At 37.2% G+C, this 26,620-nt stretch overlaps 10 protein-coding genes across 10 annotated transcripts; 7 read left to right on the top strand and 3 right to left on the bottom strand.

Moving 5' to 3' along the window:
* Positions 1–2: 2 nt before the first annotated feature.
* Positions 3–1,495, top strand: BDF20DRAFT_828546 (uncharacterized protein; the record flags this gene model as incomplete). The annotated part of the gene is made up of 2 exons (XM_053078258.1): positions 3–255; positions 330–1,495. The coding sequence occupies 2 exons, from the start codon at positions 3–5 to the stop codon at positions 1,493–1,495; spliced, it is 1,419 nt and encodes a 472-aa protein (XP_052931430.1).
* An 867-nt stretch (positions 1,496–2,362) lies between these two features.
* BDF20DRAFT_828856 (HRDC-like protein) lies at positions 2,363–2,974 on the bottom strand (the record flags this gene model as incomplete). The annotated part of the gene is made up of 4 exons (XM_053078274.1): positions 2,363–2,462; positions 2,543–2,620; positions 2,699–2,798; positions 2,887–2,974. The coding sequence occupies 4 exons, from the start codon at positions 2,972–2,974 to the stop codon at positions 2,363–2,365; spliced, it is 366 nt and encodes a 121-aa protein (XP_052931429.1).
* Positions 2,975–3,059: 85 nt separating this feature from the next.
* Positions 3,060–4,757, top strand: BDF20DRAFT_897590 (uncharacterized protein). The gene is made up of 6 exons (XM_053082558.1): positions 3,060–3,180; positions 3,279–3,409; positions 3,497–3,616; positions 3,691–3,788; positions 3,869–4,343; positions 4,423–4,757. The coding sequence occupies exons 1-6, from the start codon at positions 3,159–3,161 to the stop codon at positions 4,615–4,617; spliced, it is 1,041 nt and encodes a 346-aa protein (XP_052931428.1). The 5' UTR covers positions 3,060–3,158; the 3' UTR covers positions 4,618–4,757.
* Positions 4,758–6,604, bottom strand: BDF20DRAFT_897587 (ap-2 adaptor complex subunit). Its single transcript, XM_053082557.1, has 6 exons — positions 6,484–6,604; positions 6,155–6,417; positions 5,727–6,075; positions 5,280–5,642; positions 4,971–5,202; positions 4,758–4,910 (listed from the first exon to the last, which is right to left on the bottom strand). Exons 1-6 carry the CDS (start codon positions 6,555–6,557, stop codon positions 4,905–4,907), a joined length of 1,287 nt encoding a protein of 428 aa, XP_052931427.1. The 5' UTR covers positions 6,558–6,604; the 3' UTR covers positions 4,758–4,904.
* Positions 6,605–6,739: 135 nt separating this feature from the next.
* Positions 6,740–11,014, top strand: BDF20DRAFT_839720 (armadillo-type protein; the record flags this gene model as incomplete). Its single annotated transcript, XM_053079313.1, has 9 exons — positions 6,740–6,803; positions 6,888–7,096; positions 7,171–7,988; positions 8,069–9,597; positions 9,670–9,827; positions 9,923–10,463; positions 10,542–10,630; positions 10,689–10,830; positions 10,899–11,014. The coding sequence occupies 9 exons, from the start codon at positions 6,740–6,742 to the stop codon at positions 11,012–11,014; spliced, it is 3,666 nt and encodes a 1,221-aa protein (XP_052931426.1).
* Positions 11,015–12,405: 1,391 nt separating this feature from the next.
* Positions 12,406–12,624, top strand: BDF20DRAFT_796458 (uncharacterized protein; the record flags this gene model as incomplete). Its single annotated transcript, XM_053076279.1, has 2 exons — positions 12,406–12,428; positions 12,498–12,624. Coding segments are annotated over 2 exons (150 nt in total), but the record flags the coding sequence as incomplete, so codon positions are not given.
* Positions 12,625–14,099: 1,475 nt separating this feature from the next.
* BDF20DRAFT_926578 (guanine nucleotide binding protein, alpha subunit) lies at positions 14,100–15,666 on the top strand (the record flags this gene model as incomplete). The annotated part of the gene is made up of 6 exons (XM_053084707.1): positions 14,100–14,229; positions 14,289–14,473; positions 14,586–14,743; positions 14,808–15,066; positions 15,244–15,391; positions 15,479–15,666. The coding sequence occupies 6 exons, from the start codon at positions 14,100–14,102 to the stop codon at positions 15,664–15,666; spliced, it is 1,068 nt and encodes a 355-aa protein (XP_052931424.1).
* Positions 15,667–16,647: 981 nt separating this feature from the next.
* On the bottom strand, positions 16,648–18,078 carry BDF20DRAFT_839717 (SGNH hydrolase-type esterase domain-containing protein; the record flags this gene model as incomplete). Its single annotated transcript, XM_053079312.1, has 1 exon — positions 16,648–18,078. One exon carries the CDS (start codon positions 18,076–18,078, stop codon positions 16,648–16,650), a length of 1,431 nt encoding a protein of 476 aa, XP_052931423.1.
* Positions 18,079–18,719: 641 nt separating this feature from the next.
* BDF20DRAFT_828853 (concanavalin A-like lectin/glucanase domain-containing protein) lies at positions 18,720–19,885 on the top strand (the record flags this gene model as incomplete). Its single annotated transcript, XM_053078272.1, has 5 exons — positions 18,720–18,981; positions 19,143–19,335; positions 19,405–19,620; positions 19,689–19,761; positions 19,826–19,885. 5 exons carry the CDS (start codon positions 18,720–18,722, stop codon positions 19,883–19,885), a joined length of 804 nt encoding a protein of 267 aa, XP_052931422.1.
* Positions 19,886–19,971: 86 nt separating this feature from the next.
* BDF20DRAFT_193212 (WD40-repeat-containing domain protein) lies at positions 19,972–22,706 on the top strand. The gene is made up of 3 exons (XM_053074891.1): positions 19,972–20,138; positions 20,257–20,652; positions 20,739–22,706. Exons 2-3 carry the CDS (start codon positions 20,275–20,277, stop codon positions 22,581–22,583), a joined length of 2,223 nt encoding a protein of 740 aa, XP_052931421.1. The 5' UTR covers positions 19,972–20,138; positions 20,257–20,274; the 3' UTR covers positions 22,584–22,706.
* Positions 22,707–26,620: the final 3,914 nt, after the last annotated feature.

The following is a 26,620-nucleotide window of genomic DNA, read 5'->3' as shown; positions in this document are numbered from 1 at the left end:
TTATGTTTCATTATCATTATTTACCAACGGGGGAGTATTTTGATAGGGCTCGACCGATGTTGACCTTGCATAAAGTACCATTAGTCGAAACGGTGTTTGGTAGGCCTGTGGCACACTATGCTCACAGGGCTGATGTGGTTCGCTTACAGGTACTGCAAGAGTATGGCGGAATATATCTCGATCTCGATCTAATACCGTTAAAACCAGTGGATCACTTATTAAAGAAGGAGTTCGTTATGGCACAAGAAGGTGTTGGTAAGCTAAATCGTTAGTTCAAAGAGGCAAAGAAATTGTGTATTAAGGTTCAAAAATGATTTCCCTGTATGAAGATGGTTCTATAGGATTGTGTAATGCCATGATAATGTCAAAGCCGCAGTCAAGATTTGTACAACGCTGGTATTCTACTTATTCAACATTTGACAGCTCCAATTGGAATTATCATTCAGTGATTTTGCCTGGAAAACTAGCACCTTTCTTCCCTAACGAAGTGACCCTTTTGAACCACACCGCTTTTTTCTGGCCGTTATGGGATAGTCATGGTTTACGTACTCTCTATTTGGAAAAAAGCTACGACTTCTCATCTAACCTTGGAACTCACATTTGGGAATCGGCAGCAAATAAAAATTTGATGAGAGATTTAAGTGAGGATGTCATTATGAATATCGATAATAGCCTTTACTGCCAGCTGAGGCCATTTTTGCTTGACGGTAACCCAGACCCACGACCAGGATCTTGCGAAATAATAAAATACACGAAAAGGAGCGACGGTCTGATCGGTCATTGGGCGCTCAGTTCGGTGCCAAGACTTGTATCTTCTTTATCTACTACCACTAGTAGTACGTTTAGTATCAATCCATTACCAGCAGAGGATGATTCGGGCAACGCATTAACAGGCATCATTCGAAATGGTAGATATATAAACAGCAGCATTTACCTTTCGGGCGATGCTAGTTATATATTTCTCAGCCTACCAACAGAAACACGCATTAAACCAATCACTGTCAGCTGGTGGATGAGAACAGAAATACAAGCCAGCAAGAAAATGGCTATGGTTTTACAAACAAACCAAGGAAGAATTTGCGTTACAACTCACTATGATGGTGCTTTATCACTAAAGTTGGATATACTCCACAGAAATGAAGCATGGCAATGGGCCGCTATAGAAGATTTAGGCCTGGGGCCAATAGCATACACGATTGATGGCGATTACCATCATTATGTTCTTGTTCTTGATGCTAATTCTATTGCATTCTATATGGATGGTAATATTGCTGCGAAGAGACCGACTTGGAGTTACCCACAATCGCTCGGCACGGTAGTGCATGGTGTCTGGTTTGGTTCCATTGAACCGTTAAATGATCATTATCAAGATCCCTGGGATACAACCAGTGATCTAGAAGCATTCTATACGGAGATATATGTATACGGAAGACCACTCGACCAACATGAAGCAATGCAACTATATACTGAAAAGAAGCCAAAAAAGCCTCTGTAACTGTATTCAGTTGGAAGTACGATATGAAAATTAGCACCCAGATTTAAATAAAAATGGAACAACGTTCTGATTTATTGCCATCCTGTATTTCTACCCTTGTCTTTTGCTGATTTGGTATACTAGCCATTCATCGACACTGCTGTCAGGACTTCAATGACGTTTTGCCAACTGAACAGCAATACATTCCCTTCGAGGAAAAGCTTCTCCAATTGGTATTATTTTCTTCGGTATTTGGAAATACAACGGATGTTGTCATTTTGATAACACTCGTTGGTCCCTCCTAGAGATCCTTGCTATCTTTCATACGGAAGCTCGGCTGCTATTAATCACAGCCGATTAGTTTAGATTCATCCTTTTTTTTTATTAAAACAATGAAATACCTTTATTCAAAGTACTCCGGCTGTCGCTATGAGGGAATAAGAAGACAAAAAGCTTAAGAGAGGGGTTGAAAAGCGAAAACGCTCTAAAGTTGATAATTCTTCAGTTTTCAAATGTAAGAGGCTACGTGAATGGGTACAGGTTTAATTTTTAATTGTCACCATATTGATTAAAATGCTCTATTATAATCCAGTCAATAAAGCTCTGCCACAAATTAATACAAAAAAAAAAAACGTTTACAACAATATATAATAATAATAATGAATGCATGTACAAATATACTGATCTTATTCGACGTAAACTTAAAGTTATTTAGACTTCTGCCAATATTCTTCTCTTGATCACGTTTAACTTTGAAATTTCTTGATCGTCATTACTTGATTCAACATTTCTTGTAGATCACTTGTTTCGACCTTATTTTCCAAACTAACCGATAAAAAAGAATATATATACAATGAACAGTTCGCTTATTACTTATAAGACTGACATTTACCTTGGTATAAGGGCTTTTACTTCTTCGGCTTCATCACAGCATAGGTTAGCCATTTGTGCAACTTCGAAAAGAGTCAAATTGTCTCTTGATAAAACCCTACTCAATCGTGTCAATAAACGACGAGTAATCAATATTCACTAATGTCGAGAATTTAAAGATTTTCAAGCTGTATTTACTGTCTGACTTCACGAACTGATTCAATGTTGCTGAATTTACTGAACTTTCGTACGTAATCGAGCGTTTTCTGTAAAATACTGAAAAATTTGGAGATGTTCGTTAGTTTTTATCAGTTTGCCGAACACATTCAACTGAAACCCAAAGCTTAACATTACTTCGATTTTTGTCTATCTTTTGCTAAGTCCTTATTATCTTCTTTAGCTTCTAGAATGACTTTGACTTCTGATATATACAAACATTGGGCTGACTCGAACTCTAACATTAACAATCGAAAATCAATAAGTCGAACCGATCAATAATCAATAACAACTAGAATAGTAAAACAGCTCAATGACAGCAATACCTTCTCCTAATTTCAAGGTAGTGGCGTCTTCTTGCTCAGCATTGCGGTGTATATGTCTTCTCTTAATTGCTTTTCTTGCTGCTGACATTACGAGGTATGGGTATTTAAGAAAGAAAAGAAAAAATTTGGAAAGATCAAAAGCAAACTATTAACAGCATAAATTAAAAGCAATAAACTCCGTGACGTTCGAGTCTGAACGATCTCTTTCCACATCATCAAATAAATTACGCATTTTTGGTCATTACTCCAAACCATCGCAAGTGTTTAGACAGATGCAACGAGTAGGACCAGCAGGTACGAAAATGATTTTATTTGTACCATTGTTCGTAGTGAAGTTTGAGCTCAATACTTCGGACGATTCTACCATATCTGTCTGTCGACTTCAAAAATAGGCTTCTTTAATACTCCTGTATCGAAGGGTTTCGTGCTGTTTATAGGAGGATGCTCCATTATAACAGCTATTCTAAAGTCAAAACAATATTTCTATTTACAACTCGAACCACACTTGACAGTTTACTATCAGGTCCGTTTAATCATTAGTTGGAGCTCGCATAACTTCGTCCTCGTTTTACCATAATTATATGTTAAAAATCTTCTTAAATGTATTTAGTACTGGCGAATAGTTACCTCACACATGGCATTTGGGAGTTCAGGTGATCTATTTTTCGGAATACTTTTGCTGTATGCTTTGAGAGTGTTAGAAAGACAATACGGGAGCTCAAAATATATCGTGAGTTTTTCATTGCAAACTCTTTCAAAATATCCATGTTCTCTGTTGCAATCAATCTCATTCAAATCTTTTAGGCATTCTTATTCATATCCTGGGCTATATCCACTATTCTAGAGCTTATATCATTAGCCCTTTGTTCTCAATTTGGGCTTAACAGAATACGAGGAGGGCCGTAAAGTATTCAAAGAACATTTGATGGCAAATTCTCTGAACACTAGCTTACTTATTCACTAACGATTATACTAAACACAGATATGCGCTTATCTTCGCTATGCTCTACCAATATTATCGCATTATACCCGTTACTTACAAATTCAGAGTTTTTGGTATCATCATGACGGATAAAATCTTTCTTTACATTATTGCTGCACATTTAGCTTTATCCGGTATCTCACAAACTCTCGTGCCAGTTCTATGTGGTCTGATAGCTGGTGCTGTATATAGAACAGATATTGCTAACCTTAAACGATGGCGATTCCCGGTGGCCCTGCAGCGATTTACCTCTCGTTACCTGAAACCGTTCTTATCGACTTCGCCGATTGCGCGTTCGTCAGCAACGACGCCGGATCAACGGCCTATATTGACACCTGTGATGGGAAGCTGGGCAATAAGAAATAGAAACAATGTTAATAGAGGTGCAGATGCTGTATCATTGAATGGAGACATGGAAACAGCAACAAATAGTACTGCTACTGTTGGTCACCCTACTGGTGTTCCGTCTGTAAGGGTAAATTATACTTTAGGCACATTGGCTTTTAATGTATACAAATATATATTGGCAAAGTAGCTCATCTCTGTATTCATAGGATTATTTGGACACAATAACGGGTAGAGATATGGCAGGTTCGGACATGGAGCCTCCCTCTCCAGAATATACCAGGATCTTGATGACAATGTTCCCTAACCATCCAAGAGAATCCATTACAAGAGCGCTGTCACAATCGCGCAATAATTTAAATAGGGCAGTTGAAATAATGTTAAGCACACCCGCCCCAAACTAGGAATCACAGCTTTAGGTGCAATAAATTACTGCTTCCATTAGCTGTTACCCCAAGTTTTTGAACGCTCATAAAACTCTATCCTTCTACCCCTCGATTAATTATCACTGTTAACCTTGTTCCTTTGTTCTGCTTGCTGTAGATAATTGTAATTGTAAGTTCATATTGTAAACAATCACATGTGGTTTATTAAATCGTTGAATTTCCACAACCCAATATTAAGAGTATCAACTTGTGGATGAGAAGCTTTAATTAAAGTTTCGTAAAATGGGTATTGAATCGATTTAAAACTAAAACTAAAGAAGAAAATGCTTAGGCAATGCTCAATTTTTTTAGTCACATAGTAATTCACTTACTCTAATTTGATAAGAGCCAGCCTTCGTCATATATCTCACCCACTTTACTGATTGATATCCACTTTTCTCAAAAACTTTCAGATATCTCACAAGCAAACCAGAAGAAGTGAACATTAAAACTTGAAAATCCATTGATATAGGCGGCCTGGACCACACTCGCTTATGTGTCATAGATGTTAATACAGCTTCGCCACTTAAATGGAACTCTGCTTGACCTTGAAAACGAGAGATCCTATGGACAATCAAGACATAAGTATTATACACTTCCACGTTGTCTAGTTTTCTCGACTTGTATCTTAAATACTTTACTTCCAAACAATGCAATTTTCTGAAGGCGCATATTTTGCTTTTCCGCCTGATCCGACCTTTACCTCTACCTTGGCAGAATTTAACGGTGTAGGAATCTTTAAAATTACGTTGTTTGCATAGAGCTTAGGCGAGAAATTGGCTTTCACACTAATTTTATATTCTACACGTGTATTTCCAACTTCTGTAACAACCGGATGTACCTTAAAAGGCAGATTGACATTATCAGTTGTACGGTACTTCATCAATTCAAATTCCCCATCAGGAGGCACAAAACTGATACTTTTCTCATTTTCATATTTGTTCAGCTTAACACATTGATGAAATTGGCAATCGTCAATTTCAACTGCATTTGTGCGTCGAGGGCTGTATAATTTACGGTTAGTGTGTTAGACTTTCTGTTAATTTTGTTCTCTTGTTTCTTTCAGATATAACAATGTTAATACTTACGGGGCTCGATTCACAGTATCCTTATCTACCAGAATTTTGTCATTAAGACCAATTTTACATTCTGGTGTGCCCGACAAATACGCTCGCATCAAAATCTGTCCTGCTACATCTGCTCTTAATAAAGTTCCTGTGCTGCTCATCAAGAGGTTTACACTTTCAATCACGTCAATAAACGCTTCATTTTTTCGGTATTTAATATCATTTCTTCTCCAGGAAGTTGCACCAGTAGCTTGTATAGTAATTCTACTGGAATCTTCATGTACTTTTTCTGATTTAACTCCCTCTGTTGTAATATACATTTTGAGTGTATCTGTTTCACTATTTTGAGGGTATCCAAAATCAAGAATTTCTATTGCAATAGCTGTTGTTAAGCGCGCTTCTTTCTAATTTGCCATTTATAGACTGGAGCATTTTTCTCGAATATTTACCGTCAAGTAGTTCATATACTAGTACAAAATTATTCTTCACTGCTTCTTCATCAAACTTGCCAAAATAGCTTCTGCCAATATTAACCACTCGATAACATAATTCAAAAATTAAGGCTGCATTGGCATTCCACTTAGTTACAGCTACGATGTACAGATTCTCATGACGCACATGAAAGAATGAAGTTGAACCGAGTGTTATAATAGGGGAACGAACGTCTGTATTGGAGATGACCTGAATACGGAAAATATCGGCCACTGAACGTCTACAAAGTCGGCTTAATAACGTATATTTAGGCTTAACTTTTGTTCTTTTTAACCATAGATTTTACCTCAAATCGTGTCTATATAGACGAGAAATAAGGACTTCTCCTTTCTGATTGTAAATAAAAAAGGCGCTGATCATTAACAGGAATGGAAAAAGTAAGCTTGGGAAAGGTTAAAGTGCATCAGCAAAACCTTGAGGTCCCAATTCGATGGCGGACTTCATCGCTTAATGAGGAAGATAGCAATTGAGAACCAGACAACCTTTTTAACCTCTTTTTCCTTTGTCTCTCATTTTATTTTTAACAATCAGGTTGCGTGAAGATGGACGATTCAAAAAAGGAACTTCGACGATTGAACAGACTTGCTTGGGGAGAGGGAAAAGGAGGTAAATTGACTCCCAAATCTCTTAATTTTCTACTCTGAAGGTGTTATGGAGGCTCTGATTTAACTGTCTATTCTTGATTTGCAGAACAAATAAAGAACCTTGATAGTAATATCAAAAAGAATACGACATTTATCAAGAAATGTAAAACATCTATGGGCGCTGATATGCGTATTCAACTTTTAAACGATATAAAAAAGTTGAGTCTCGAAAAGTACATTTCTGAAGTTGTGGGTGCTGTCATTCAAGGCATGGCGAAGTGCAAAACAACAGCAGATATAAATGCCTGTGTCGAGGTAAGAGCTGTTGATTATCAATTGCTAACCATTTATTTCTCTCATAAACGTTACTTATACTTTTCGTATTACAGGTTGTTTCTGCTCTACATCAACGCTTTCCAACTTCTTTCACATTATTGTTAACACATCAGCTCGCAGTCGTTTTACAACCACCTTCCAAACAATATTTGGCGACGCTTAACGCTGAACAAAGGGAAAAAGAAGAGTCGGCACGTATTATTCGACAACGTATCTATTTACGACTGGCTTGTGAGTTTTGGCTGGTTTGCATTCTACGCAATGTGCAAGATGGTATTTCCACTTATTCTTCGGTTGACGTAAGTGGTATTGAAACTCAAAGAGATTCGTTGGCTGGTTTAATGGGTACCAGCAACTCAGACTTAGCAGCATCAAGCTCAGCAACCCACCAACAACAGCAGTCGCAATCCAATAACAAGAAACAACAGTCTGGCCGATCATCGAAGGATGCTGGAGGGTTCATATACAAGATATTGAAAGACTTATTGGCCAATGATTCAGAACGACACGACAATCTGCCTTTAATGGCCTCCTTTTTGAAAAACTACAGTCAGTCTATTTTAGGCATTGTTCCTAGAAAACAACGTGCTGCGGAAGATAAACATGGAGAAGAAGGAAAGAAGGAAGCAGCCATTGAAATGGATAAAGATTCGGTCATAACTCCGGATATTCATGCTATGTTCACCAATCTATTTCAATCTTATTATAAATCAGTGTCAGAGCACTTAGTGAAAGTACATAAAATAGTGAAAAAAATGGAAAAACAGAACAACGAAGTCTTATTTGCACGTGGAGGATTATCTGACGAAAGGAAAGAGAGATTTGAAAAGGCTTCCAAAGTATATGAGAAACTTTCAACTCATACTCAAGTGTAAAGTGCATTCTTTTGGTTAAAATGCGTGTATGTGAATTGAACTTTTGTTAACATACCCAGCACTTCTCTTTGATTAGTCTCTCAGATACATTGGACTTAGATATGCCTGAACTTCCATCTATTGAGGAGATGGAGCCAAAACAATCCATTCTCAGCTCGAATACAGGTAGTTCTTTCAATGACGACGGAAACGATACCAGTAATAGTATTTGGGAAGATGAAGATGCTCGTAAGTTCTACCAAGATCTACCTGATCTTCGAGCACTTGTGCCTGATGTATTTTTGGATTCTGATCAACAATCACAGAAAAAGGCTACTGCGGTCAAAGATGAGAACCAAAAGGTTCCTACAGAAAATGAGAATACTAAATTCAAAGAAGAGCAACAAGATAATGGAAGCGAAGTGGAACAGCAGGAAGCAGTAGCAGCGAAGGAAGAAGAACTCTTATTAGAGGACGAATCGATACCCGCTCCTGAATTGACAGAAGATGACCTATCAGATCCTTCACATATAGTAGACGAAGTGATCAACAAATCGGGTGTGAACGAGAATGAAGATGATGAGACAGCTAGTAGTAGCAAAGCTATCACATCGCAGAATATCCCTTTAGACAATTTGCTTGCTCGCTTATCAGAATGTGCAAATCGTGATCTTGTAGATAGCATTGCTGTAGATTTTTGCTATCTAAACAATAAGGTCAACCGTCGTCGTTTAGTGAAAGCATTACTTAGTGTTCAACGCCATCGAGTTGATCTTTTGCCTTACTATTCACGACTCATTGCAATTTTAAATCGATATTTCCCGGATATTGGGGAAATGACAGTGGAAGCACTCGTTTATGAATTCAGAGGATTACAGAGAAGGAAAACTCAAGATCTACTCGAGACACGAATTAAGAATATCCGGTTTTTATCAGAATTGACAAAATTCGGTGTGGCGCCCATCCATACTATTTTCTATACTTTCAAAGTGGCTCTGGATGACTTTACAAACCAGAATATTGATGTTGTCTGTAACTTGCTAGAAACATGTGGCCGTTTTCTGCTTCGAACGCCTCAGACAGGCGAACGTATGAAGCCTATGCTTGAGACGGTAATGCGTAAAAAAAATGTTCATCATTTGGACAACCGATATGCACTTATGGTAGAGAATGCCTATTACCAAGCATGTCCCCCTGACAAGCCAGCTGTTTGTATAAAAGAGCGATCACCTATAGAACTGTATATCCGCAAGTTGATTCACGAAGATTTATGCAAGAAGACATTAGATAGAGTGTCGAAACAGCTACGTAAATTACATTGGGAAGACCCATCCATTCAAAGAATTCTCAGCAAAATATTCCAAAAAATTTGGAAGATCAAATTTGGGAATATTCATCTAATGGCTATATTGGCAAGCGGATTGAACCGTTATCATTCCGATTTTGGTGTGCAATTAGTTGACAGTATTGTTGAAGAAATTCGTGTTGGCTTGGAACAGAATATTTTCAGTCATAACCAACGAAGAATAGCAATAGCCAAGTATCTTGGAGAATTGTACAATTATCGAATGATTGATTCACCGCTCATTTTTGAAACATTATATACAATTGTTACGTTCGGCCATGGTAAGTTCCTCATTTTTCGTGTCCGTTTAGAGAATTTATTTATTGAAAGGTATCTTCTCCTGGCCCCTGTAGAATTCGGTCGACCTGCAAAAGAAAGGTTTTGCCCTATTGATGCGCCTGATGACTTTTTCCGCATCCGACTTTGTTGTACTCTACTTGATACTTGTGGTATGTGCTTTGATAGAGGAAGCTCTAGGAAGAAGCTTGACGATTTCTTGACGTTCTTTCAGGTAAAAAAAGACAAAGCTTTCATCAAAATAGATGGGTTTCGGGTTACATTTCTGTCTAGAGAATATATTCATGATATTTTCACTCCATTCTTTAGATGTATATTCTAAGTAAAAGCAAACCACCAATGGATGTTGACTTTATGATTTCAGATACTCTGGAAATGCTACGTCCACAACTCCATCTTTTTACTACATATGAGGAAGCCAATGAAGCTGTCGATCGTTTATTAATGGAACAACTGAAGAGCGTGCAAGGTACAAATGCAAACAACGAGGAAGGTAAATCATCGGTGGAGGACGGCTTGGATGACGAAAGTGATGCTTCTGATCTTTCACAGAGTGCCGATGAAGATGAGGATGAAATTGAGATTCCTGAAGATAATGATGATAGCAGTAATGTAGTTGGGGAGGAAGATAGTGTTGTTGAGAGCAATAAGGATTACACAGCAGCAGATGATGATGAGAATGTCATTGTCTTGAAAACTAAGCGAGAACAACAATTATCGAAGGAAGAAGAAGAAGAATTTGATAGAGAATTCAATAAATTGATGAACGAGAGTATTGAGTCTCGTAAATTTGATAAAAAGCAGGCATCCTTAGATGTCCCCATTCCTATGAACTTGAGAGGGTCTTTGGGTAAGTATTTGCTCCTATATACATATATATGTACGCGGCATGTTATACACTTACTAACAATTCTGTAATCTCTTATAGATCATCGCAGCGAAGCAGCAGAAAAGAGCCAGCCAAATATAGGCAAAATGGCATTCACCTTACTGACAAAGAAAGGCAATCGACAACAGGTAAAGCATTAAAACCAACAATAACGTTGAAGCAATTCTAACTTGCTTAATTGAATAGACAAAGATAATGGAGATCCCTGCAGATTCTACGCTAGCAATTAGTACACGTAATAAACAAGAGGCTGCTAGAGAAGAACAGCAACAGCTAAAACAACTTGTATTGAACTACGAACAGAGAGAAGCTGCTGCTGCTCGTCAAGGTAAACTAAATGTTAAATCCAGGTTATGTGTTTTGCGTTTGTTAAACTTTTGAATATAAACATAATAGCTGCATTGGATGAAAAGATGAGACTACGTGGCCAGCAACGTGGAAAAAAAGTATTCCAAATGGGGGCAGGTGCTGCAGGTCATTCTTATTCAGCTGGTGGTGGGTCTAATTGGTAGAGACAGAAGGGCGTTTTTGAATAAGGAACGAATATTCTACCCATTGACCAAACTATTTGAACTATTTTTTACCGTGTCAGTAACTACAAATCAATGATACGGTGGATAAAATGTTGTTTCAAAGGGCTTTGTACAAGGGAATCATTGAACGTAAAATGCTTTTGCTTTCTAAATAACAAATTTGCTGAAGAACAGCATCGTGTCAAAAACAATAATTATTCATAGAACAAACTGATAGCATTGATTGCATGAGTAGTAAATGCGTAATGAAGGTTAGAATATTGCAAAAGGAGATATCGTTAGCATAGTAGCCTTTGCTTGCCTTTCGAATAAAAATTGAATTACCAATATGGTAGATGACTATTAAGGGTCATTGTTGGCCACTGTTTCTGAGGGGATACTGCGAGGCGAATGTTAAATAAACTAATTACAAGGTGGCTGCAAATGAAGGCAATTTATTGAAAACGTTCAACTCTTGGAATTCATATATGATCGGTATAAGGAGGCTTGATAAAGACAGCCCCTGATGGTACATTTCGTATAATCAAGGACCAACAAAAAAAGAAAATTGCTTTAAGTTTGAGAACCCTAATTTTGAGATACTTGAAACCATCTATAGATAGAATGTACTTAACAAACAAAGCTTCTATTATACAGCTATATAATTGTAAATTGGGAACATCTGGCTTTGCTTCTTACTGTTACTGATCAAAAAAATTGCCAGCAATAACTCTTTTAGTACGATCATTTGTGTACACTTTTTAAACAGAAGGCTTTTATTCATTAAAATATTTGGTAATACTTACAAATTCTGGCAAAGTCTTCGCCCAATAACCTTTTAACTGAATGGCGGATGGTTTAGTAAAGTGGGGGCAATCGAGATTGACTTCCACGTTTTTTTAAACTGAGGCGATTCGGAATAATGCTCTCCTCTCCTTGTTTGTAATAAAGATGAGATTACTTTCCAGGGTCAGGTTTTGTGTATTACATTATATAACCAGGTTTTTGAGGAATATTGCGATCAGTGCGTGCGTAACTTGAAAAAGTGTCATAGGAGAGGGTAAAATGAAAACTCGTTATAGGTAAATAGAAAATTAATCAAGTGTATCTATAAAAAAGGAGCATACATCAAAAAACTATTTTTGGTGTGGTGGACTACTGCGAAAAGTATTTAAATAAAAAACTACTATCTTCATTAAAGTTTTATTCGCCTTTCCTTTTTTAAACCTTTTTCTTTCTATCTTTTATACATTATGGCGCATACCACTTTATCCATTACAAACTCTAAAGGTAGGCAAGTAAGCTTATTAAACGATGATAAGCAGCAACACCAGCAATCTACCATGCGGAGCAATAGTATAAAAAGGAGATACTACTGTACAGAACCTGGTTGTCAAAAAGGTTTTACAACGAGGTACATTAAACTATATAGCAATGTATAAGTTGTTTTTTACTCATAAAGTAATCTGTCAACATCTGTCAGCGGGCATTTGGCGAGGCATAATCGAATTCATACGGGCGAAAAGAACTTTCATTGTCTGTATCCCGGTTGCCCTAGCAAGTTTTCGCGTCAAGACAATATGATGCAACATTACAGAACTCATCTATCTTACCGATCTCGTCAGCATCATTATTCACAATATGTTGAATGTCGCTATTCCTATTATGGTCCAAATGGGCTAAGTAGTCACCAAGGATCGCTCTCAATCAATGGTAGTTCATCGAATTATAAACGCAACAATACCATCATTGCCACTGGTAATTATTTCAAACATAATTTAAACATATTCCTCCATAAATCACTGTCATTAACAGTAACAGTAATTCTGCAACACTAGCAGATCGAGCCTCTCCTTCTCCAATGCAGCCTTCTGTTATCTACACCGCTAATCTTTCGTTGTCACAGTCTCCTGCTACTTTAAATAAGCTAGAAGATAAATCACATAAAGCAGTAAACACCTTTCCGTAGAATTCTTTCTTTAAGTCGAGTCAAAGCAAAGAATGATTGTTTGATTCAGCCCAACGTTCAACTTTATGACTAGAGAAAAACCTTTCCTTATAATTATTAAAGCCCCAGTCTATATTATATGCTCTTTAATACGTTGTATATGTGTAAATTATATGCCCTACGAACACAATTTCTTAATTCAACTCACATTTCTTAACCTAAATAAACTCTTTGTTTGACGATCGGTCTTCATGAAGCATCCGCTAAATTCATTTCTCTTTTGATGATCTTTAAGACCCTTAACCTTAATCTATTTCAGGTATCCCATGAATAGTATTATAAGAGCACCACGATCTGACTTATTACGTTCTTTGGTTGCACAACTAAACATGTTTTTTTCATTTTTGCCACTAAAAACAGAACTTGCAGATCTTCTACTGCACTTTTGACTGTTTTAGAGGAACAGGAAGCACAAAACTTATTTTACCCTTCTGCAAGGTGGTTTCACAAAGTAGAGGAACCGAAAAAGAATTTTTTTTCGTCTAATTCAAGTAAGGGTTAGCGTCTGTTACATCTTGTGTCAGAATATTGCAGAGGCTTTCTTTACTGGTTATTATAATTTGAAGTAATGTCTCAACAAAGTCGTAGCGAAAGTGCTCATATCGTTGAATCATAGTCCAGAAAAAATTACTGAAAGACTTAAAAAAGGATCACAACAATGATATATAACAATAGCATGTAACTCGTTTTGATGGGTTGAGTAGGTACAATGAGCAATGAACAGTTTGAGCTTACAACTCCATAAGTGATATAAAAACGGAAACTGATCTGCTTGGCATATCCACGTCCCCCATTATTGATTCTGCTGTGAAAATCGAGAGGGAAAAAATTGTAAAATGATCTGTTAAAAGGAAAACTATTTTAAAGGAAGCGGCCATATTCTGTATAAAATCGCTCTCTTGTATTCTCGAAAACGATCATCTGAAACATATCGACTTTTTAATTCTCTCTAATAACCGTTTTTTATCATACTCTATTTTGTATTTCTTTTTGTTTGTACTGACCGTCTCAATTATTGTCTTACAGAGATTTGATCAGTACATCTTCATTCATTCATCTTCTTCCCCCTTTACCACTATGGGCAATTGTGTCAGCTTCACTCATAAAAGAGATGCCAATCCTGACGCTCAAAAAAATAGACTCATTGACAAACAAATCAAAGCCGATGAGAAACGTTTGAAGCAAGAGGTGAAATTATTGCTACTGGGTAATGATCGGGGAACAACTCTCATTCATGGCTCTTTATACTTACGCTTTTAACATTAGGCGCTGGCGAATCGGGCAAATCAACTGTTTTAAAACAGATGAAGTTAATTCATGCTCATGGCTTCGACGAATCAGAAAGAGAGAGCTTTAGAGTAATTGTTTATTCCAATATTATACTGGCTATCCAGATTATTTTTGAAATGATGGAACAACTCAACATACCCTTTGAGCATGAATCAAACTCTGTGTGTATTCTGAATTTTATGCATGAAATATGTAACCACGGGAAATTTGTCAACTAACCATTTATTACAATATCAATTTGGGTGTGTCGTTTACTATTGCTTTCTACTATAGGCTTACATTACATTATTTAAGAATCATGAAACTTTGAAACGTGGTCAACCATACCCTCAAATCTATTTACAACCTTTGAAATCATTATGGGCAGATGCGGGTGTGAGGGAAGCGAAAGAACATGGAAATAGTTTCGCTTTACACGACAATGCATCATAGTAGGTTATTGTGATCGACGACAAAGTATCATTAGAAAGTGCGATTCTTATACTTTTCTGTTAGTTTTTTTGATCAACTGGACCGTTTTTGGGAACCCGGTTACTCGCCAACAGATCAGGATATTATTCGATGCAGAGCGAAAACGTCAGGAATTGTTGAGACGATATTTCATATTGGCCCGTTAACGTATCGCATGTTTGATGTGGGTGGGCAGAGGAGTGAACGTAAAAAATGGATCCACTGCTTTGAAAATGTTACTGCTATTCTATTTGTTGTAGCAATAAGTGGATACGATCAATGCCTTGTAGAAGATAGAGATTCGGTAAGTACTGTTTAGTCCTACATCTTTCTGAATTTCTTGATTTGGTTTTAACTGAAATTTGCATTTTCTGTTAAACGATGAACGTAGAATCAAGTAAGAACCTGCAATTACAATTCGACTAAATTGTTACCTGAGGAACTTGCGTTAATTTATTATTTATTACTACTTTCATACTAGATGCACGAAGGATTGATGTTATTTGATAGCATTTGCAATTCGACATGGTTTATCAACACATCTATGATTTTATTCTTGAACAAAATAGACATCTTTAGAGAGAAAATCCTGGTTTCGCCAGTGTCGAAATGGTTTCCTGATTTTAAGGGTATGTGAAGCGAAAGAGTACGTTCATTCGATAAGAGGAAAACCGAGATTTTCTAATGAAACGTTTCCACCCTGCTTATGCCCACAGGTGATGATAAAAGCTTTGAAGAAACGAGTGATTATTTCAAGCAAAGATTTCAACGGCTAAATCATAATCCAAGCAAACAAGTTTATATACACAATACAGATGCGACAGATACACAATTATTACAACATGTTATGACTGCAGTATCTGATATCATATTGAATGAAAATATCAACTCTCTGATGCTCTAATGATGTGCTTTATAGCCATAAAAGCGCATACTGCTACCCATTACTTCACTATCATATCCTTTATTTCTTAATCCTTTAATTCTTAATCTAGATAAAAATTGAATCAACAACGAAGCACGTCTTTAAATTAATTCCACACCATGTGACTAAATGGCTGTTAACTCATTGATAAACATTATAATATTGATGACGGACAAGCTGGTCGTGTTGGTTTTCTCTTTCTTTTTTTATAGGATCAAGTAGGTCGATTTAGACTACAGCAACATGATCTATCAGTGACCAACATTGGATTAGAGGAAGAAATGTTCAGCTTCCCGCTGCCTGTATCTGTCAACTTTCTACAATTTAACGTTAAAAAAAAGCAGAAATTACCAAATTCTGCAACCCTCGCAAAGGTGATACAATGGGAAGGATAAACATCTATTGTGCACTGAAAAGAATCTTATTAACGAAGCAGTATCAATATTTGAGCAGCGTTTGAGAACAGCTAATAATTTAATGAACAATATGCTTGAATGCTGTTCAAGCGCTATATGGATTCAAAGAGGAGTAAATCTGAATCTGTTACTGTAGGCTTGTCAACAAGGAAGTGTGACATGAAACGCAGCCTCTTTCATGGAATTAAACGAATTATATCTTTGTAAAAAGCCGAAAAAAAAGTAGTTTCAACGTTCGAACTTTCTTTACCTTTGCTGTCTTTCCGAAAATCAACTAAGTGAAATAACGTAGTAGAAGGAACAAGATAATTTATCGTTATAATTTCCAAATTAGGATGCAAAGTTGTATGGTTGATAATCAAACACATACTCCATTCCTTCCGGCAGTTCAACAGTCAAAGCCAGTTTATGATATAATGCGTGCCATTTTGGGAAGATTAAGTGTAATTTGAAAGTTAATACGTAAACTCTCTATATAATCATTCATTTCTTCATTTTGTTCGTCTAATACACTGAAGATTGTAAACCTTCATAAAGGACCAGTTTAATGGCGCACAGTAATATTATGTTCGTTCTCTATATTTAGAACGAAATTCGAGTCAAGAACGGGAGTAAGTTCCGTTGGGTTATTTGTATCCAGGGGCATAATCTTGAGGCGATAAAAAGCTGGCAATGTGAATCTTCCCAGAGTAACATTGACTCCTACTCCATTTATTCCATAACTCACATAAATCGGCTTTTCGGGTTTTTTGGTTAGCACCAAACGGATGGAAGTTGTTTTATGGTTCATTGTGGCTGTTAAAATTTGGACGCCCTTCTCTTCAGACTCGATGGAGAATCCATAAACCTCTTCTACGGTATTTTTTAACCAAGCTTTTTTCAAATTAGTCTCCTCAATGTTGTAATATAGATAAAGTGCAGGTGCAACCTTATCACAAAGTACACGATCAGAACTGAGTGCATATTGATATGACATGAGTTGGAAAGCCAAAAGAGGTCCATTTCCTTCTTTAGCATGCATAGATGCTTCGGCCATTCTTTTGCCTATTTTTGTCAAACCTTTAGCGGATAGATGAAGACGATCGTCCAAAGCGCAGTCAATACTTGTAACTCCAGCAGTATGTTTCCTAGCCGAAAATAGGCTATATTGTTGCTGTTGTACTATACACCAATTTTCCTTCATTTCTGCTGAATCAAGACGATGGGGACCAATTTGAACGAACACTATAGGAAGGCTATCATTTTGAACGTCCATTTGCAGGTCTTTCTGCCATCTGGTAAATGTAGCAGCGTACGTTTTAGCAGCCTCAAAAGTTGTAGCATCTGATTCGCCTTGATACCATAGCACACCAGCAATCCGACCTACTTTCCGAATTTTATGTAGCATGGCGCCATAAAGACTTGTATCAGCAGTGTCTCTGTCTAACACGTTGGGCCTTTTCCAGTCAGCCAGTGTTGTTCCACCGTGAGCGCAGGCAACCAAGCCAACAGGTACACTCTTATTATCCCTATGCTCTTTACTCCACAGTATATATTCTTTTGCAAATGCTAACCCCAAAGACGCACCCCTGTACTTGAGGATTCCTGGTTCGCGAACAGTGGGATCTGGTAAAGTATGATGCACCGATCTCGGTGAAAGATAAAGCTGATGAGATGGATCACTTGCAATTGTCCAAACTTCGCTTGAGTTAAATAAGGAGATTCCCTTCTCTGCAGGTACGGTCAAATCTTCTAACGTATAGGGATCTTGAAGCCACCCATGACCGCGCATGTTACTCTGACCCGCCATTACCCATACATCGCCAACGTAGACATCTATAGCAGCACCCACAGTATAAGGTCCTCCTGTAGCAAATTCTTTTATTTCATTTCCGATTTGGATATATGCTACATCTGTATCAGGATTTCGTTGTAATATTTGATTGCTGTTGACGTTAGTGTAAACATACTCGTAATAATTGCTTTCTTTTGCCATTTGGGGAAAGTTGCAATACATATGAACGGCTAATTAATATTTATAGTCATTTGATGGGAATCCGGGACTTGTCGTTTCTGTTACGATTAAAGAGCATTGTATATTGTACCTACAGTATTGCATAACTTGTTCGAATTGAATACACGTAACCAAAATGACATTGTCCTGCAACCCTATCCCTAAAGGCATTCTGGTGAATTGATGTGTTCCTAGTATCCTAAAAAATTTCCGAATCTCGACTGGAAGTAAATAAATAAACATTCATTTGGTATGCATAGTTTTTATGACATGAAAGGACTGAGAAGGCGAATGTTGGAAACATTGCAGCTTGAGACAAGAAGCGAACATTATGGACCAGTTGATTCAAACTTACAAATCGTTTCGTAGCTACTGAGGAAGTAGCCTTCAGTGTAAAGTAACTGTATATAAATTGTTTACAGTTGAGGTATGTTATATATGTTATTTTAGGATACCATTTTAAAACAGCAGTTCGGTTGTTATTCTCATTCTTGCCCTTTTTTTTTTATTTATTTACTATCATTTCTCTATTTCTCTACACTTCTATCCTTTGTTTTAAAATAAGCATGCGGATAACATTTCATACCTATTACATCCTTTTCTTCGTGTCATGCATTTATGCAATGAATGCTGCTCGTGATACGAACGAAGAAGTAGACAAATTCGTGAAGGAATATGCAGACTCGACCAGAGATGATCCCGTTCTTTCTTCTGTTCTTTACGCGCCATTACCGACAAACAAAGTAAATAGAATGCTGCATCAAGTACCCATAATGCCTCAACAACCGAACAACAACAATAATAACAATAACGGCAGGAATAAGGAATGCAAGAGTTTTCATGTAGATTTCAGCAAAGATGTAAGGGGATGGCAAGTGGAGCATAGTAAACAGGACACTTATGATGTAGGCCCAGATGGTATACAGATGTTTTTGATGCCACCAAGTCAATATATTCGGAAAATGGATTTGAAAGGTACAAGTTTTCATGGCTTCTTGAGGGGAACCTATAATTTACAACTTTACCCATCCGCAATTCTGTTTTAGTCAATATGCCTTATAATGTGATTGGTGGCCGTGGACCTACTTTAAACGCCACGGATTATATAAGGTTTGGAAAGATATCTGCGACAGTTCGCTCTGCAGGTGCAGGCGGCTCTGTCACTGCTTTCATATTGCTGGCTGATGGAGGGGATGAAATTGATTTTGAATTTTTGGGGGGAGACGTTCGAACTGTCCAGTAAGTTACTCAAACTCTTATGTATGAGTATTTCATTGGGAAAAGCTCACATTCTTTCTGGGGTATTAGGACGAATTACTTTTGGGGACCATCGAAGGAATTCACCGTGAACGGTGGTTTTCATACTGTTGCAGGAGGTGATGTAGACAAAGAATTTCACAAGTATACAATTGATTGGAAACCGGATAGTATAGAGTGGCTTGTTGATGACAAACTGATAAGGACAAAAATGCGAAAAGATACCTGCGATAGCGCCGGCCTTTGCAAATTTCCATCAGAACCAGCGTAAGTGTCCGTTACTAAAGAATAAACTATTGCCGACATTTTAATCTTCTTTTTTTGCTTTAATATAGAAGGATCCAATTCGGCCTATGGGATGGAAGCATCGAACCTGGTACAGCAGAATGGTCTAGAGGGCCTATTGACGTAAGTTGTATTTGATTTATGATATTTGGACACTGAATTCACCGCCTTCCTCATATACATTTAGTGGTCTGAACCCCATAATGTTACAGCCTACTTAAGAGATGTCAAAGTAGAATGCTATTAAGAGCGAGATCTACATTTTAATTATATACTTTTGCTTCCCACTTTTACAATAAATGAAGTTGTTCTCAAGTATCACATTACTACAATGCGAAACAACAGAGTCCCAATCGCTCCACAGAATTAAATGCACACCAAATTTTATTTTCATTTTTCATGATCCCCCCTCTTCCGCAAGTTTCCTTTTAAGCTTCCTTTCCTCCTCCTACACTCTGATCCTCTATTCTTAATAGTTTTTGTATTTTTGTTAAGATTCGAAAAAGACTTATTTATTTTTTTTTGCTTGTTGAATTGATAATCTCTGGGGAGCAGCAATTTCCTTCTTTTGTCTCGAAAAGAAAAGGGAAATACAAGAAAATTATCTACAAAAAAAAAAAAAAATATCAAATTTAAATGAGAAGTTTACAAAATATACCACTGTCAATAGCTGATATACAGTTGTCTTCACCTTTGCCTTCCCCGAGTCGACAGTCTGTTCATATGAATAGTTCTCATCAAGACAGCACTTCTGATTCCAACACTCAGCGACATCCCTTGCAACATACCCAATTTAACTTTGCAAATACTGAAACAAACCCTACAACACCCATTTCACTCCTCGCACCTACTTCATCAGCTTTGAATCAAATCACACTTCCGTCATTAAACTTTGAATCCCCATATTTTCTTGACCCGCAAGTATACCCTTTGAAAAATTCAACCACTCCTGGCTTACTGAAAAAGTTTGTTTTCAAAGTCGATGGGATTCCTGCGTATTTCGAGGAAATTCAGGTATTTGAAGCACTTTGCGCAAGAACTACATATCTAAAGAATATTCTAATATGACATTTGTATGCGCATATTTCTCTGCTTATTAGGCTTCATCAACTAGGAAAAGACCAGCTTCAATCTGGGATGATGAAAGAAGTTTTAAACGAACAGAATTCGATATCGTCAATCGCAGTTCCATAGTACAGCCAACAGGCATGAATACTGCAACTTTACATATACCAGCTATTTCTATTGAAGCAAATTCAACAAATGCTTATTCACCTGGTCCCAATACGTATCCAATAACCGAAACCATGCTTGATATTATACCTGATAGTCCGAATTCAGCTTTGCCTTCACCTGTATCAGACGTTGATCATAACGACCCATGGTCATCCACGCCGTTACAGGAAATTCCTAGTGAAACAACAGTGGCTGCTGCTACTATATCATCGTCAAACATGAAGGAAGATGTACAAAATAATAAAAATAACGATGACACGATCGATATAGAGTCTATGGATGTAACAGCACCAGAACCCACCACAAAACTCCCAGATACCGTACACGATGTTTTTAAGAAAAGGAATAACTCATCGACTACAACTCCAACATCATTACAACACCCTAGTGACGCTATACCTTTCCCTTTAGTTCACTATTTAGAACAACAGCATCAAATTTATGAACCGTCTTCTCTTATTGCTTTATTTGATAAGCTTCCGGAACAGATTCAGTCCTATCTTATGTTTCAATTATTAAGGAGGTCGCCACATAATACTCTTCGGAAAGCAAACGACATAATTGAGGAAACACTGAAAAGAGATTACATTAATGACCTGCCTATCGACATCGCTCGCAGGATTCTTACATATTTAGATATTCGCTCTTTATGTCGAGCTTCTGCCGTGAATAAGAAATGGAAGTCAATAATTGAGGAGTCATCATATCCTTCAAACATTTGGGAAATGAAAATGATCGAGTCCGAGTATACACCTTCTGCAAAAGAAAGAGCTACCTATAGTTATAAGGAGATCGTTCGCCGTCATACTATCATACGTCGCAACTGGCGTGAGAACCGATATAAGAAAATGTTATTGGAAGGCCACGAAGAGGATCTAGTGACTTGTCTACAGTTCGATAACGAGAAGATAGTGACAGGATCCGATGATCACAGCATCAATGTATACGACATTAACACGGGCGAGCTAAAACGTGTGTTGAAAGGTCATGATGGTGGCGTATGGGCCCTACAGTACGTGGGCAATATGTTAGTTACAGGATCCATTGACAGGACAGTACGAGTTTGGGATATTGAAAGGGGAATATGCCGATTTGTTTTAAGGGGTCACTCAAGTACAGTGCGTTGTTTGAAGATCGTGATGCCTATGGAGATTATTCAACCTGATGGGTCGTCCACGATAGAACCCGAGGAACCGATCATTATTAGTGGCTCAAGAGATATGACAATTCGTGTGTGGAGGTTACCGAACCTTGAAACTGAACCGATTGTGCCTTTATCGACAAGTCTTGACGATGACGTTATATCAAAACGATTTTTGAAGTATAAGCTGGTTGAACATGAAAACTCAGTGAGGGATTTAGCGATTTATGGTAATATCTTAGTGAGTGGTAGCTATGATAATAACGTTATTGTTTGGAATTTGAGTACCGGAAAGAAAAACCACGTCCTTAAAGGGCACACTATGAAAGTATACTGCGTCGCTATTGATCGTAAGCGTAGACATTGTGTCAGCGGAAGTTTAGATGCTACTATTCGTATATGGGATATTGATTCTGGCGAATGCAAGTTCGTGCTACAGGGTATTATAAATTTCATATACATGATTCAAATTACTTGCCCGGGCTTACCAGTTCTATTGTCACAACATACGTTTCTTATCTATAGGTCATGCTATTTTGGTCGGCTTGTTAGGATTGGTAGGCGATAGTTTAGTTAGTGCAGCTGCAGATGCCACTTTAAGAATATGGGATCCTGCTACTGGTGATAGACTTCATATTTTGGCGGGAAATCATGGCCACCAAGGACCCATAACATCATTTCAGCACGATAGATACAAAATTGTTTCCGGCTCTGAGGGTGGTGTTAAGATGTGGGACACTCAAACGGGTAAATTCATGTATGATTTAATTGAAGATGTGACTGGCGTCTGGAGGGTTGCATTTGATGAAAGAAGATGCATAGCAGCTGTGAAAAAGTAAGTTGTAATTGCATGAGCACTGTATCACAGTGACTATAGCTACATCACTTACATGTTCATCTTTTGGTTAATTACTATTAGCGAGCATCGGACGCAACTGATTGTCTTAGATTATGGTGTGCATGGATTAGACGACGAAAAATAGTTGTAAAAATTTATTATAGGATGTACTTGCCAATGTGCTCGATTTTGCTTTCGTTATGTAATTTTGTTACTTTCCATTTATTACTATATATTCATCTTATTTGATTTATTTCATTTCCACAGCATTTTTTTCTCTATTTTACAGAAAATTTGAATATAGTCATTTTTGAGATAATTGTCATTTGAAACTGTGTTGCTAAAAGCAGCTCATTCGTTGCTATCGAACTGTTTGCCTTGCATTTGACAATGACTGATGGATTTCAGGTACAATGTGAATATCAATTGTAAACAATGAGATACTATCAAAATGTAAGACTTAATATGCGATATTTAAAGGAAAAACCAGGGTACAAGTGTACTGAACCCTAGCCAAAGATGTACATTACTTAAGCAAAGGATCAACTCATATAAATCAAAATGTACGAACATTTAAATCACTATAGACGATCTTTGGCGATCTACTATAATTCAGATTCTCGAGATTTTTCCTGCCTCCAGAGATACAGCTTTTGAAACAGAATGGCTAGGTGATATAATACATTTGAAATCCTTACGTCCATATTTGGCCATATTATGCTAACTAGGGGTTGGCTATTCGTACTATTCAAAATAAGAACCAAAATTCTGAATAATGTTCATTAAAGGCCTTGCGCATAATTCTGCACATTAAAAACCAAGAGTTACTAATTTTATCAACAATGAGCACAAGATGAATGCATAGCTGAAATTGTTCGGCTTAGCTTAGTATGAATAAAGAAAAAAATCCTCACAATCCGGGGATTGAAGGTCCAGTTAGGAAATATTGGTTTTCGTTCTTTGACTGTGGGTTCACTTTCATCTGCTACAGTGTTTTTAATTCCGTACGAGACACTTTTGAATTTTTAGTGGATAATCTGGGAGACGTTCTAGGTAAACCAGGACACGAAGTGAAATATCCTAAGAGACAAAATCAAACTTTTACCGAGCGAGACTACCCTTCAATCTCTAATCCAACAACTGCATTATGGAAGATTTTATTCACTTTAACCCCGTTAAGGAAGGCTATTATGTAGCAGACAATAAATCTAATGAAATGGATATTGATTACAACGATATTCAAACACTGGTTCAGTATGGTGAACCACAACAGCCTGCAGAGCCTCCTAATGTTGAGATGTCTGACGTAGTTGATGAGCTGCAATCGCATATGGAGACGCTTGATATCAAGGAGACGAAACAACGATGAGGGTATAATACCTCTCAAATTAAGAAAATGTTTTATCTTTTGCAAGAAGGCAAAAGTGTCACAGAAGCCGCGTTACTTTCAGGGATTCCGCGCAGCTCAGCATACAAGTTAGTTAAGAAGTTCAACGATAGTAATGGTACTATAATCCCATTAAACCCTACAGTAGATAAATTAAAGAAACGAACGATGTCCAGCAGGAAGTTTTCGCCTGAGCACACTACTTTCATTTTGAAACTATTTGACGAAAATCCGTCACTTACTCTTTCCTTAGTCCGTCTAGAATTGATTAGTAACTTTGAGGGTTTTACTATCTCTATTTCTGGTTTATGGAAGCATATAACTGAGAAATGTGCTCTTTCTTTGAAAAATGCATTCAAATATACTATTGAAAGAGACTCACTTAGAACACTTGACCTTCGTGTCAGTGTCATAACACAATGGAAGGCTGCAGGCGTCGATTTTCAAACAAATTGTGTATTTATGGATGAGGCTGGTTTCAATATGCATATAATCAGAAATCGCGCATGGTCGAAAGTTGGGAAAGCAGCAAACGTGAAAGTATTTCCTCAACAGGGTTTGAATATAAGTATCATAGGCTGTATCTCTCACTTCGGTATTGTCGATTTTTCAAAAGTTAAGCCTATGACAGTCAAGGAGGCCGAAATCATTTCGAAGGAATTCCAAAGTGAGAAAAAACGGAAACGAGACAATGACGAAAAACCGAAGCTTAGGAAAGGGACTACCACATATCATGTTGTTAAATTTGTCGAGAGTGTAATGGATATTTTGGATCAGCTTAACAAAAAGGATATGTTCATTGTTATGGATAATTGCAGAATACACCATTCTGAATTTGTCGTGAAAGCAATCAATTCACGTGGATACAAGCCTCTTTTCCTGCCACCATATTCACCCTTTCTAAATCCTATCGAAGAGTGCTGGTCCAAAATTAAAAGTATCATTCGACGAAACCCTTTAGATTCCAATGATACCTTAACTCCTAGAATTAAGCAAGCCTGCCTCTCAGTCTCTGTAGAAGATTGCTTAGGTTGGATCAGACACTCCGAAACTTTTTGGGACAGATGCTTAGATAGAGAAGTTTTGTTAAGATGAAGTTTTTATTTTATTTTTGTCTCCTAAGAAATCTTATCTGGTCTCATAGGATATTTCAATTCGTATCCTGGTTTACCTAGAAACGTCTCCAAATAAAATTCAGATTATCCACTAAAAATTCAAAACAAGCTGGGGTTTCGAACGGAGATGCGCGAATATGAGATACATGCAGCTGTCCATAATTCTAAAAACTACTACCCTACCACATATAAAATAATAGATATCCTTTGCATTTTGGCCTAGTAGTCTAAATGATTTTCTGAAAAGTCGAGCTATGCTCTTTATGCATTTACCGTGCCATTCTGCGTAATTTCTGGAAATGCTAGCTGAATCTGTGTCAACAAGGTCCAAGATCAACTATGATAATTTATTGTCAAGGTTGACAGCAAGCTCTACACAATCGTGACATTTCACTGTTGGTTAAACTCACTTGCTAAGCAGTTTCCATGGTCAATAGAAAGGTATAAATAAGCTCGTGCTTTTCACTATTTGTTCTCTGTCGAACATTAACTTTTAATTGATTACTATTGATCTTAGTAAATCAATCCACAGTTTTAACAATGTTTTTTTATGTGTCTTACATTTCTTCCTTTACCGAATCAACATAGTACGTAAATAGAACAGAAAAAGATCGCTGACAGTCAACGAAAAGCATTGGTAACAAAAAAAAAAAAGAGTACATAATATTCTGGCTGCTTGTACAAATGTATGTTATTGTTTACAAAGGGTAAAAGCTGATGGAAGAAAAGAAAAAGGTAATCAAAATTCAAGTGAGGTCTTTATTTTCTTGGGTTTGTGGGTATTGATGATTGTGTTCATCTCATATATGTTTCATGAGGGTATTTTGCGCTTGGAAATTGTTTTGTCCTTCTTCGTAGCACAGAAGAGCTCATAAAGATTGATCAAGCGTTTGATTTCATCCAATTCCATAATGAAACCAGGGAACTCAAGGATTGATTTAGGAACTTCAATACCCGTAACCTCAAACGCAGAATAGAAACCACCATCATGTTGTTGGTACAGATATACGATCACACGATGTCCTATATTATGAAAAACTATATGTAAATCTATTTTGCAATAGCGATTAACACTATATTTACCAACTGCTTACAATAAGGCAACATTCTCCACATCTTCATTGTCAATGGTATCCTTGCCGAATATGCATAGTCTGGGCAAATCTAGATGTGTGCTAACAGTATTAGTGCTTTATTTAGTCTAGTTACAGAAAAACTGTTAGCGTACATATTTAATCAGATAATCTTTACGTTTGTACCTACCA

Source organism: Mycotypha africana, assembly GCF_025528875.1.
Source record: "Mycotypha africana strain NRRL 2978 chromosome Unknown BDF20scaffold_13, whole genome shotgun sequence".
NCBI classification, from domain to species: domain Eukaryota; kingdom Fungi; phylum Mucoromycota; class Mucoromycetes; order Mucorales; family Mycotyphaceae; genus Mycotypha; species Mycotypha africana.
This window is presented reverse-complemented; position numbering and strand designations above follow the sequence as displayed.